This window comes from Gobio gobio (genome assembly GCF_949357685.1).
Source record: "Gobio gobio genome assembly, chromosome: 18".
Lineage (NCBI taxonomy): Eukaryota > Metazoa > Chordata > Actinopteri > Cypriniformes > Gobionidae > Gobio > Gobio gobio.
This window is the reverse complement of record NC_137111.1, coordinates 5,606,981-5,621,282: the sequence shown is the minus strand read 5'-3', so window position 1 is coordinate 5,621,282 and position 14,302 is coordinate 5,606,981. Positions and strand designations below refer to the sequence as shown.

The window sequence follows — 14,302 nt, the reverse complement described above, 5'->3', positions numbered from 1 at the left end:
AGATGCTTCTTTAAAATTGCCTTTATGATCACTGCTGGAACAGCCGAGGACCAATCTGCAGTGAAGAGCTTCACAAGAATATGTAAGTCAATGATATGTGTTCATAGCGAATTTATGTAGCAACTGCTTTTTAGTTCATTTAAAATGTGAGGTGGCAGATCACACTCTGTGTTAAACCATTATTATTCAGAAGAAAACTTGACTATTTTAGGTTTAGTGGATGGCATTTACTGTACTCTTTATTGCATCAATGTATATATTTGTGGGTTTTTTTTTGGATTGATTGTTCAGTTATTCTAAACTCACGTAATCACAGAAATATGTACCTTAAAAAAGTGCTAACAAAGAAATGATTATGTGTTCGTGTGATTAGGTACAGCAAATGTGCATCTTGTCAGTGTTTTGCACAAATGCATTTTAAGCTGAAAAGTTAGTTAAATATCATGTTTATATTAATAGAAGCATTTTGCTACTGTTTTTGATTTAATATATTATTTTTGTAGTTCAACATGTCAATGATATAAAGTTTTCACACACTCTCAGAAAAAAAGGTACAGTGGAGGTACAATTTTGTTCCTTTAAAGGTTCCTTTGCAGTTTTACAGTATCTTATCTTTCTCCCTTTCGCAGGCACATTTAAATCCTGAAAGCCTTGATTTCAAAAATCCCAGCTTTGAACAAAATGCTGGTTCTCACAGTCCTCCTGGCTTTCTCTGGCCTTGTCAGATGTCAGGAATTACCAAGTAAGAATCGAACTGACCGCAAAATGCAGTATGATCCTTGTTTCAATGTAAATGAAATGGATTTTAAGATATAAATGAGAATCTCTGAATGTGTAGAAAGCCAGATATCAGGTGCAGTCAAGTCAATATAGCAATGAAAGTGTGTGTTTGCTCCTCGTATTGACCAGTAGAGGGAAGCACGGACCTCTTGAAGGGATTTCTGGCCGGCGTGTCGTCATCTGTGCTGTAGGGTTACTTGATGAAGATTGAACTCTGTCATGGCTGTTTTTTGTGTGTGGAAACTGATCTGTCAGCTTAATTCAATATCCAGACTCCATATCCAAATGTTTCCATTGGTTTTTTGGGTTTCACTTGATTTTGATGGTCCCTTTAGCACATTCTGTTGACTATAGTTGCACCTACATGTCAAATAACTCTCATTAGAGTATTAGTAGACTGTTAGGTTAGAGATTATAAGTCATCTATAATCAGTAAAATGTCTATTGGAGGAGCATCAAAATAAAGAGCGATCAGATATTAAGCAGATAGTCTAATGCTCTAATGAGAGTTAGTTGAGGAATGTAGTTGGGAATAAAACTTAAATAATTGTATTGCTAGTTAATACTGCACAACACTATATTGTAGCTTAAGTACATCCATAAACTCTGTCACCCCATTGAAAACAGAAATCTTGCATTTACACTGAAACCAGGCTGGACTTTCCCCTCTTCTGAACGGTCCATTTGCTCTTATTTGTAGCTTATGACCTGTTGGAAGAGTTCCGCTTGTCCGAGTCTAGAGGGGTGAGAAGGGTCGACGGGTCTGAACCCGATGCGGTGGCGTACCGCGTTAACCCGTCCCTCCACCTCAAGAAGAGCACGAGGTATTTATATCGTCCTTCTGACATAATACTTTTCCACTCTTTCTGCTTTTCCACTGAGCGTAATCATGCTCGCCTCCAAACAATATCTCTCATTTCCTGCTCCTGCTTCTCCGAATCTTCCACTGCTGTAATCTGGCTTTTCATTCTCATTTGATCAAATGTATGCTTGACTCGAGGTATAGAGCTGTCAGTTCTTAAACAGCGCAGTCATCGTCCTGAAATGTCGGCCTTATATTCTCATGTTTTTCTCATGCTCCAGCAGCTGTTCGTTCGTGTCAGCTGTGGTTATGGCATGCGCTGGGTCTTTCCTTTTGTGCGTGTGGGCCAACAATGCTGTCCGCAACCACCTCCCACTAACATCCCCTACTTGAGCAAAGAATCATGAGAAGTACATGACTGTAAAACAAAAACCAAATGTGATCAACAACATCAAATAGAAAACAAGGGAGCTGGGGAACCACACTGTGCGTAAATGAACATTGTTCTTGGAAACTTTAACTGCTAATTTCAACAAAATGGCTCTCTTAAAAAACAAACAGGAGCAGAAAACAGAATTGGCAACAATTGGAGAGCATTTGGTTTAGATTAATGCAAAACTTCACGCAAGGTCACTGTGAGAGACCACTGTTTAACAAAAACACAAGCATGTTTTTGGAAATGGTAATCATTCGGTACCACAATACACTGTATATCAAAGCTCCACTGTACCTAGAACCATAGCTTTTAATTTGACTAAATATTACTAATATTGTAATCAGGGATTGACATTAACACCCGCCAAATGCGTGTGTATTTCAGCAGTGGTGTGTAACCCAGTTGAACTGTATCATATGTACATTTTTCACTTTTAGTCTTTTAAAAAGGAAAGTGCAATGCAGGTTTGTCAAAATTATTGATTTTTTGATACATATCGATACTGAAATATCTGAAACGCTTCCAATACTCATTTCCCACAGAATAGACACAACACCAGCATCTCTTTCTCTCTCTCTCTCTCTCTCTCTCTCTCTCATCTCTCCGAAAGTGAGTGACACACAAACCCGTCACTCACTTGCTTCATTTGCTCCGGATGAATATTGTTGCTGTTACAGGGCTTGAATTTCGCCGTGGGATGACGCTTATTGAACATAGTTTTACTCATTCCAGCAGATTTTGTGGTCACACCCACATAAAGCCGGCTCTCAGCACTAAATTTAGCTCTTTTTTGCTGCTTATTGCGCTTAAACAGTTAAATACACACAAAATAATGTCCAAATGACTGGCATTTGGACATTATTTTGTGTGTATTTGACTGTTGACTTGATGAGTATTGACGTAAACACAGTCAGTTCTGTTTGAAGTGAATGTAAACAGTTGAGAAAGAAAACGAGTGTGTATCAGTGCAATGGATCTGTGCGTCAGCTCTTAAAGTGACCGTAGCCTAATAAACCGGCTGAAAAATTATGAGATCAAAATAAAAATATCAGTCCCACTTCACATTAGGTATCTTTAAATACTGTGTACTAACATTTACATTTTGGCGTGGGATTGCATGTATTGAGCATCATTTTTAAGGATGCACTATATATCGGCCACCATATCGGCATCAGCCGATATATGTTCATTTTTAATCTTATTGTTATCGGCCCGATAAGAAAATGTGGCCAATATATTAAAGCCGATAAATAATGTATTATTTCCTTCAGCGGAGACACTTCAGATGTGCACTGATCAACATGATGATGGGTTTGAATTGATTGAAATATGATTGAAATCACTTCAAAAAGGAAAATACGGTTAAGTGCAACATGTGCAGCGCAAGTCTGTCATATCAGCTACAAAAAATCATAATGAGAACTTCATAATTGAGTGCTTGGGTCATGGCTTTAATGCTGAGACTTCTGTTTTTTGTTATCAAGCTCTCAAAAAAGTCATAAAAATTTGGATTTAGATTTGTCAGCCAATATATCGGTTAGCGACTTTCAAATAATAAAGAATTATCGGTTATCGGTATCGGCCAAAATGTTCATATCGGTGCATCCCTAATAATTTGACTCATTCCTGCAGATTTTTTGCTCACACCCACATAAAGCCGCCTCTCAGCACTAAACTGAGCTCTTTTTTACTGCTTATTGCACTTAAACAGTCACACAAAATAATGTCGAAATGGCGAGAAATGATTGATAGAATTTTCATTTTTGGTTGAACTAACCCTTTAATGAGTTAATGAGTTGACTTACTGAATCATTCACAAAACCAAAGAACAAAACACCACTACTTAGTGTCGCCTGGAGTTGAGCACAGGTTTATTCTGATTTGACCATGTCTGCATTGAAATTTTGTTCTTTTCTCTTTTTTCCTGTGAAATACGCTCTCTTCCATCCCTCCGTCCAGCGACATCTACCCAGGCGGTCTACCGTCAGACTACTCTATCATTGCCACCTTCAAAGTGACCAAGGACACTGCTAAAACATCCTGGAATCTGTGGCAAATCAGCGACCCTGAAGGACGGGACCAGGTGGGCCTTCGTTTTCAGGGCGACACCAAAACCCTGGACTTCTTCTACACCAGCCCACAAGGCACACAGATGCTGCGGACCTTCCAGAGGGTGGAGAAACTCTTTGACGGCGAGTGGCACAAGCTGGCACTGAGTGTGAAAGGGGAGCAGGTGAAGCTCCTGGTGGACTGTGAGGAGGTCAGCGTGGAGCCTCTGGACGAGCCACGGCCTGTGATCCGGCAAGGCTTTACCTCCATCGCCAAGAGGGCTGTGGGTGACCGCTCTGTCTCGGTGAGTACTTGAGGAATTATCAGTGGAAATGCTGTCATCATTTACTCATCATCATGCTGTTCATGCTGAACTCAAAAGTAGAAGTAACAAACTGGAAATGTATTTCTGAAAAATATCTTTTACAACACGCTGAAAATCATTCCCAGTTGGTTCTCATGTGTCTTATAACCTAATGTGAATATGAGTAGCAAATTATTTCGACTTAAATTTTGCTCTACTTTTATAATGCTTTTTGTCATTTGTGAAACTTGAGCACTCACTTTTGTTTTTTGGGAAAGACCAGCATGAGTCAGCATGGAAGTAAGTCATATGGGTATGAGTGGATAATGACAGAATTACATTTTTGGGTCGACAATGGTTTTGTTTGTTGGGTAACTACCTAATAAAATGATAAGTATCATATTCGGATAATGACTACATGCGAGCATGAGAAACCCCAGTTTTAGAGTTGTAGTAAATCATTTGTCTGGCTAACACCAGACCAAGCTCAGTCTTTTAAGATTGAACATTAGTCTGGGGAGTCTGCTCTGTATTTTCTACTGCACAAGAGGCGTGATCAACGGGCATAATTCAAATGACTCTGTACGCAATTGGATAGTCCTTCAACCAATCAGACCACAAGAGGTGTGATCAACGGGCATAGTTCAAATGACTCTGTACGCAATTGGATAGTCCTAGTTGACTAGGCCTATGCTTTGAGGTTCCTAGAACAATTAATAAGCAACATGACAAGCAGAGTTAAAGTTTAGAGGTAATATTAAAGCTGCAGTCTGTAACTTTTTTTGGTTAAAAATGATCCAAAATCAATTTTCACCAAGTACATAACCAGCCATTGTTCAATGATCTCCTTACCTTAGCCTGGTTCACAACGGTAAGCTTGTGTGTTATAATTTGAGTGGTACTGGTGGATTTCCGTGGGAAATACGAGCATGTCTTTGTGTCATTACGTCACATCTATATACTTAAAGAAGGAGTCCGGCTAGTAGGCTATCGCATGTGAGGATGCTGCAGGTGGCGGATCATTTACAGCCTTTTCTCACAGCAGCTGGAATAATTCAATTTATCATTTTGATGGCGGATTGTAATCCAGAAAAGAGTAAACGACCATCATCAGTGACAGCTGGAGATTCACCCGGAGTCATCCTAAGCAAAAGATTAGAATGAACACGAAAAATAAATCTACAGGTAACGCTAATACACACTAAATACATGTAGTCACGCAATGCTGATGTTGTTAACAGTAACAATTTGAGGACAAAGTATAACAATAATAATAATTTGCACGGTTTTATGTGATATGAGCTAAGCGATCGTTAGATTTAATCACCGTTGGTAGCGTGATTTATTATAATGCTTTTTTCCCTAAGTTGGTCAGAGCAAAAGTGGCAGACATGTTACATATTTGTTCAGATTACATTTTGTACAGTATCTACACCGGTGTGGTGAATGACTGAAAGCCACACACACTCCTCAAAACATTAGATTCATCCGCGCTGAGGAGCCGTACCGATGCACAACCCACATAAAGATGATAATTCAACAAATAACTGCAATTCCAGGTTTCAAACAGAGATGGCGACAAAGAGGCAATACTTACAAACAGCAGCTTTAAATAGCCATTTTATCTTAGTTGTGAAATGTTAAAACCCTGAAATAATAACACTTTGAGCAATAAGCTGGAGATGAAGAGTATTTTTTTTTGTCAGATATTTTAAATGTAATCAATAAAAATATATAATCAGTAAAAATATGCTATATAGGGCTTTTACCAATCAAATGAGGTCAGTATCAACATCTTTGGCACAGAAGCTGCATCTGAAAAATCTAAATTTTATAGTCTAATTGGTTAAAACTCAAGTGTGCATGGACTCAATAAAATCAGTCATCATGCCACACACACATGCCTATGCAGAGTCAGCTGGCATTGTTGTTGACATCGCCAACGAGCACACACTTTCAGCCAATCAGCGATCAGGCAGACGTGACTGACAGTATAGCCGATAACTTGTAGCTGGATATTCAAGTGCCAAAATGGCATAAATAAACAGTAAATTGTATCTACACAGTAAAGAGAGGGAGAGTGATCCAACTCTCGTAACGTGGATTACACCGATGACTCCAAGGCTGCGTCTGAAACCTGGAAAATGCTGCCTTCAGAGGACACATTTCAAGGCAGGAAGGCACCAAGGCATGTCCGAATCTAATGTTAGCTTCACTTCCTGTCTCCTGAGAGATCTTCATTTGATCGATTTTTGAAGGCAGCATATTTGTATCCTTCGCTGCCTTTGATATCCCACAATCCTGTGCTTTCCATTCTGTGACAGTTGAGCTGGGAAATAAAAAGAAGGTGTCCGAAAGTTGCGTTTGCTGGTCAGTTTGTGTGTAAATGTACGTTTTTTTACCAACATTTTCTACTTCTGATGTCATTTCTAGCGAGAAATTACGAATGTAGTAATTAAATATTTGTTTAGTTCTCACTAAAGCTCTCTCTTTTTTCCTGTAGATCATTAAACACTTACACTGCCTAAGAAGTTAGTTTTGTGAGGTGCCTTCATGCACAAATGCTGCCTTACAAGCCATTGTCTGATAAGGCTAGCGAGGCAACGAGCCAGTTGCCTAGGTTTTCAGACGCAGCCCAAGACTCTTTATAAATATAATCAACTATGAGAGCACAGTTGAATGACTTAAATTGATATCGAATATGGGACTATATGACTCCTGTCCATCTTCATGTGAACACTGACCAGGACATCTGCAACTTTTTAGACCATCTAGACTGCGCTACTCATCCCTGACAGCTGCTGAAAGAGGTTTGAATCAACGATTCATCAGTTTTGACTGTGCTAAGTGCGTTGTTTTATATGTAACGTAATTCACGAAAGACGTAACATTAGTTCTGTCAAAGCGCAACACAAAGGTAAAAGCACATTGTTGTTGTTTTTTTGTTGGTGAATTATCACAGAGTATCAATGAATGACGCATTTTGGCAGTGATGTAAAATGTCTGCAAATTTCATAGCTTTCTCCGATCTCTTATATTGGACACTTTTTGCACTTAAATTGGCTTATTCTTACTGTTGACATTAAAAATGATGCACGTTTTTCTGAGGGTTAATTTGTCGATTGCCTTTTTGCCAGTTTCCAACTGGACATTTTAGTTATATTTGCTCATTCTCTTTAATGTATTCACACTTTTGATCCTGTTATGTCATCAACATTATGTTTTAAGGAGATACATGGTAGCCTACTTATCAACCTTTATTGGTATGGCAATAAAATTCTATCACATTATTTTGCCAGTTAAAGTTTTGGGCATTTTTTTCTTGGAGTGGGCAGGTTTTGGTTAGCTTTTGGGCTGGAAATCGTCGACCCAATCTGGCACTGTACAGAATCTCCTGACCAAAACACATGCAAAAAATAAGCAGAAATCATATGTATACAGATGCCTATGTAAAATAACGTGATCATCAACATTAAACATATAAATCAAAACTGCCTAATGTTACTGAATGAAATGTCGCACTAGGACGAGCGATAGGACTGTGAAGCTTTGGGGGTGTTGATGGACTCCATCTACTCCATCTGTGATTTTATCATCGTTCTGAATCCCATCCAGACGCAGTCTTTGACAAAAACACTTTTTGCTCAAAATGTTGCTTTTTTTATGAAACTTACCCACATTCAAGTGTTGATAAAAAAGAAATGCATGAAGCTAGAATTAACGTTTTTTTGTTTTTGTTGTTCATGGGCCATGAAACTTTGTGAAAATGATCAAAAATGCTGGCAGTGGCTGGCAACCTTTCTCAAAAACGCTGACGGGGAAAGAGTTAATAATAAATCTGATGAGTACTTATTTCTTGTGCAGGTGGATCTGCAAAAGATGGAAGTCTCCTGTGATGCTGATCAGGCGTACTCTGAAGGCTGCTGTGAACTTTCCAGCGTGGTGAGTCAGTTGCCCCGTGTGTGGGCTCTCGCCCTCTTCTGCTTGAGCTTTCAGCTGTTCGTCAGCCTGTTCTCATCAGCTTGATCCTCTACAGTGCGGAGGATATGCTGAGATTGGTTTAACTGCAGGAAGAGGAAAAGCAACCTGTAAATGCGTACATGGACAACCGGGTGTCCAGGGACGGCCAGGACCCATGGTAGCCAAAGCCTTTGTTCTCTCTTCCTAAACCGTATACTCTGTTATGCAATCTCTACAACTGTATCCTTCTTCCGTAGGGTCACAGAGGCCTGCCAGGGAATATGGGAGAGCCAGGCAAAGTGGGCAACTGGGTAAGAGTTCAGTCTGAAATCTCTCACCATAGTGTGGGACTCTGCTGTGTTTGAGTTGGTCAAACAACAAACAGTAGCCGCTGGTCATTAGGGCCTTAATGAGAGGGCATTAAAGGAGACATGCACAGTCAGGAATGAACAGCAAGCAGAAAGGATTGAAAGAAGAAAGGGAGGACAGAGGGAATTAACCTGGAATAGATTGTGTCTGGGAAGTGAATTTGTGGAAAATGGCAGTCGAAGCATTACTGAAGTACAGCATGATGGAAACAAGAGTCAGGACTCGCTTTGAGAAAATGGTAAACACTGCGGCTTCTCTCATTCGGCTGAGCATCCTGTGGTCGGTTATTTACTGACAGCAGCAGTAATCACTGTCAGAGATAGGCTGTTACTATTCTACACTAGCTAAAGCCCATCAGAAGTGTGTGGCATTCAAAACAATTTTCAAAAACCTGCATGTAAAGCGGTGTTAAATAAAATTCCCACTTGCAGGCACTCTTTTTAAGAGCAAACCAAGAAGGTCTACAATATTCAATGCAAGTTGCTTTGCTGGTCCAATAACCCTGGGAAGTATGAGGTTTCCAACCTACCATCTTTGCTCATGGATTCATAAGGATTTTCAGCCAATAATCTGAGCTGTAAATGCCATGTGATTAATCACAGTAAAATTACATCGTGATAATGCAGATTGGCTGATGACACAAGAAAAGGTCTATTTCATGCTTTTAAGAACTCTCCAAAAAATTATTAGTCAATGGTAAACATTATATTTGTCACGGGTGGTTGCCGTCAAACAGACAAAGACAACGATGAATAAAGTTTCAACAAGTTTAATTACACTCAAGTTCTCCACGGGACAGGCAAACGGGCAATAGCAACACACACTACACATAGACGAGATCCGACAAGCACAGAACAGGGAGATTATATAAGGGAACTAATGAGGGAGAACGCAATCAGGGAGAACAGAAACAGGTGTAGATGGTTAACTAATCAGGAACACACGATGAGGGCAAATGAACAGAACACCACATGACAGAACTAAATGCAAACATAACAAAAGTCCATGAGTGTTACAGTACATCCCCTCATCGGAAGGCAAGGTCTCGCACCGTAAATGGACCAACTGCAGAGGGAGGGGGCTCAGGTGGAGGATGAGGAACAGGTGAAGGGTAGGCAGAACAACAGGCAGATGACCCAGCAGGAGACAGGAGGGACCAGGGCGGAGCCAAGGAGGAACTTCGAGCAGGAGGAGCAAGATGAGACCCAGACTACAGCCAGGCAGATGGCCCATGGTGGAGCCGATGAAGGGAGAAAGGGCTGACGACTCTGACAAGCCAAGGCGATGCTGAGGATCCGGCGGGACATGGCGATGCCGACGGCTTTGGCGACCAAGGCGCAGGCGGGGATCCAGAAGGCCACAGGGGAGATGAAGCGACAGAGGACCAAGGTGGAGCTGGAGGGAGTGAGGAGTCCAATGGAGCCAGAGGGACGAAGGGACAAGGCAAAGCCAGAGGAATGCAGTCACAAGGCAAAGGCAGGCCGACGAATGACCAAGGTGGAGGTGGAGAGATGAGGGAGCCAGCGGAGCTGGTGGACTGATGGTCCACGGTGGAGATGAGGGAGGTAGGAGCCAAGATAGAGCTAATGGCCAGACGGGCCGAGGTGGAGTCCTGGTCGCAGAGGCTGGAGGCAGAGACCGGGGATCCACTGACCACGATGGAGCTGGAGACTGGCAGGCCGACGGCAAGCCCACATCACCGATGGTGGGCTGAGGGTGAGCTGAGGGGCTGAATGGAAGCAGCAGAGATGAGGACGATGCATAGATGATGGGAGCAGGAGGTGGGAGAGGGAGACTGGGAGGAAGTTTGGGACTGGCTATGAGCACAGAGGATGTGTGTGCTGCCCACACACACTCAATAGCAACTCCCAGCACCCGGGAGAGACACCGACAGGGGTACAATCTCTGTGGTCGACAACAGCCTTTGCTCCCCCTCAGCGGCGGTACAGTTCTGACTCTGTGGTGATCCTCAGTTCTGTTGCTCCACTCGGCGATGGTTTGTGTGGGCATTCCCTGCCGCAGGATGGTTTCTGGTCAGGCTCTGGGTCTGGAGCGGTGCTGGCGAGATCCTCTTCTCCGAGCACCCACTCCACAAAGGCAGCAACATTTTCCCACGGACATTCTCTGGACAATTGCGCTCTGGCAAACAGACGATGATGATGATGATGATGATGATGATGATGATGATGATTATGATGATGAATAAACTTTCAACAAGTTTAATTACACTCAAGTTCTCCACGGAACAGGCAATAGCAACACACACTACACATAGACGAGATCCGACAAGCACAGAACAGAACAGGGAGATTATATAAGGGAACTAATGAGGGAGAACGCAATCAATCAGGGAGAACAGAAACAGGTGTAGATGGTTAACTAATCAGGAACACACGATGAGGGCAAATGAACAGAACAACACATGACAGAACTAAATGCAAACATAACAAAAGTCCATGAGTGTTACAATATTGTAATAATTTGTATTGTGTATTATATTAATTATATTATATTATATTATATTATATTATATTATATTATATTATATTATATTATATTATATTATATTATATTATATTATATTATATTATATTATATTATATTTAGGGCTGTCAAGAGATTAACATTTTTAATCAAATTAATCACAAATTAATCGTACATCAAATTTGGCTGAGAAATCCCAAAAGATTTGTTAAAGTCAATATTGTGTAAACGAAAAAAGTGTTTTTAGTCATATGGAAATATGAAATTATTTTTAATGAAATTATACTCTAAATAAGAAACTAAAACTGCAGGTAGATGGCGGTAAATGTCAATTGGAGTAAGTCATCGAGTCATTCATTCATTCGATTAGTTCATTCAGGAGTGAAGTACATGGTTCTCTTTATGAAAATGGTAAATGTTAATGGTTCTCTTCATGGTCCATTGAATCATTGGTTCACCCGATTCGTTCAAAACGTAGATTCAGAAATGAAACACCACTGTGTATTGCTTGGAGTCGGAGACGAACAGTTCTACTTTGTCTTTATATATTTTCATTGGCAAAACTGAGCAAAACAGACAATATTGTGTCTAAAACAACACAATATTAACTTACGTATTTATTTTATTAAAGAGGCACTTCAGCGCTGGGAATATGAATGTGTGTTTGTGTCATTTATGTAGTAAAAATGTGAAATTATTTTTGAATTTGGTGCCTTCTAGACTGGGAAAAGACAGAAAATGTATTTTTGTCTCATGTGGATGAAAGACAACAACTCCCAGAATGCACTTGCTTTGCTGCCCTACGAGGCCACTCCCAAAGCCACGCCTACTGGTTATCACCCACCGCGGCATTCGACATTTTGCGTCATCGGAGGATTTTTTGGCCAGAGGCTAAAAACTACAGTCAGTAGAAGGAGCTAGTTCTGCATGTTATCAACCCGCCCACAGGGGAGGGATCTCACTCACAGAATGTAAATGCACATGGCCGCTCGGCTCGGGCATTAATAACGGAGCGGTGCAGAGCAAAGTGAGTGTTTCAACTTTTCAATGAATTCCTACGAAAGTTTAGCCTCCATATGCGATCAGAAAACGCACCAGACTGGACAAGCTCTGAGAATGACAGCCGAGCTTACCTCAGCTTACTTCCCTCTCCTGCTGAATGAGATCCGACTCCTGCAGCTGCGTTTGTCCTGTGACTTTTGTTCGGCTCACTCACACTTTATTGAAAAGACACGTTCAGTTTTTAATTGTAGTGTTTATTCTCTAACTGAACAAAATGATTGTATTGTACTCGAAGGGCAGCGAAGCAAGTGCATTCTGCGAGTTGTTGTCTTTCATCCACATGAGCCAAAAATACATTTTCTGTCTTTTCTCAGTCTAGAAGGCACCAAATTCAAAAATAATTTCACATTTCTACTGCATAAATGACACCGTTTTAAATACACATTCATCTTCCCAGCCCTGAAGTGCCCCTTTAACTTTCATAGGAAATCGTTGAAAACACTCACTTTGCCCCGCACCGCTCCGGTTATGAATGCCCGAGGTCGAGCGGCCGTGCGCATTTACATTCTGTGAGTGAGATCCCTCCCTTGTGGGTGGGTTGAAAATATGCAGAACTAGCTCCTGTAGTCTCTAGCCCTTGGCCAAAAATCCTCTGATGACGCAAAATGACGATATTTGCGTCATCTAAAGGATTTTTTCCAGAAATAAAATGCATAATTCTCTCGTCTCAGGGGGATATGAAGGGGGAAATGTACCATCATTTGAATATACTACAGGGTTTATACTGATACAAAGATTAATGCTAATCGCTGAAGTAACCCTTTAAGCTGTTGAATAAGATCAGTATCGCATTTGCACTTGTGCTATTCTGGACAGAAAAACAGAACTCGTGTGATATTGCACTCGTTACTCGTGTGATTTTGCTTATATATCATGATTTGAATGTGAGGGCGTTTTCACACTGGCAGTTTAGTTCAAAACGGGGCATGGTTCTCAAGAAAAATTGGTAATGTGAAAGCTGGACTCAAGAAAAGTATCCTGTGCATGCCATTTTATCAGATGACGATGTATTTATTTCAATTAAACACATGTAAGGGATGATAGTGTTAATGATTTACCTTGGATACGAGCGAGAGTGAGCCTGCAGTGTATTTCCGCATAGCACCGGCGGGAACATGACAATCGCGCTCTGTGACGTGGACCACAACAGTGTATAAACGGCCTGAGACAAAAACGGCATTTGCACCATATGTTAAATTTTAGGGACTTTGGCCCTCATTTATCAAAAGTGCGTACACCAAATTTCCAGCGTACACCTGGCGTACACCCAAAACCACGGTGACTTTGAGATTTATCAAAATGGACGTTGGCGTACGGCACGCTCAAATCCTATGCCAGCTCAGGAGGTGGTGTACGCACGTTTTGAGAAAATGCGCAGAAAAACAATTCCTAACACCACAAAACGCACTGACAAAGATATGTAAAAAAACAACAACAAAACCATAGTAATTATAAACTTCAGTGTTTATTTTTATGCAACATGGACTTCAATGTTTAATTTGTGTGACTTTACCAAAGCATTTGATTTGTAGGCATATGTATTCCTCCAGTTGCGAGCCTGTGCGCTTTACCCGACGTTTCTGGGTTAGACCCGGCAGCTGGCGTAAAATGAGGACGTGGGGGAGGCAGAGACTTGAATATATAGGGGCGTGTTATTCTAATGACGATCGTTTTCAGCCGCGGCATTTATCAAGGGCAGGTATTGCGTACACCTGGATTTCAGAAGTGCGCACAGCTTCATAAATCAGGCGGTGAGAGGAGTGTAAGCATAATCTTACGCCAAAATATACGCCCGTTTTTACGCAAGATTGATAAATGAGGGCCATTGTAACTGCATTCTATGGGCTTCATCACACAGTGAGTTGCTTCCCTGCATCATATTCTTCATCAATCTACTGTATGAAATGCTAGATGACCTACGTTGGTCTAGGACGGGGCAAGTGCGTTAAATGCGTTAATAATTTTAACGTGTTATTTTTTACCGTAACGGATTCATCTAACGAGTTAAATCAACAGCCCTAATTATATTATATTATATTATTATGTTGTTTAAAAA

General features: G+C 41.0%; 1 protein-coding gene across 1 annotated transcript in view; it reads left to right on the top strand.

The window, feature by feature from the left end:
• Positions 1 to 681: 681 nt before the first annotated feature.
• Positions 682 to 14,302, top strand: part of LOC307142571 (uncharacterized protein) — a gene marked incomplete at both ends in the record, with an annotated part of 34,952 nt that continues 21,331 nt past the window's right edge. Inside the window, 6 exons of the mRNA XM_079843542.1 lie at positions 682 to 742; positions 1,481 to 1,604; positions 3,978 to 4,371; positions 8,236 to 8,313; positions 8,408 to 8,509; positions 8,589 to 8,642. Coding sequence (XP_079699668.1) covers positions 682 to 742; positions 1,481 to 1,604; positions 3,978 to 4,371; positions 8,236 to 8,313; positions 8,408 to 8,509; positions 8,589 to 8,642 — 813 coding nt within the window. The remainder of the gene's footprint in view (positions 743 to 1,480; positions 1,605 to 3,977; positions 4,372 to 8,235; positions 8,314 to 8,407; positions 8,510 to 8,588; positions 8,643 to 14,302) is intronic.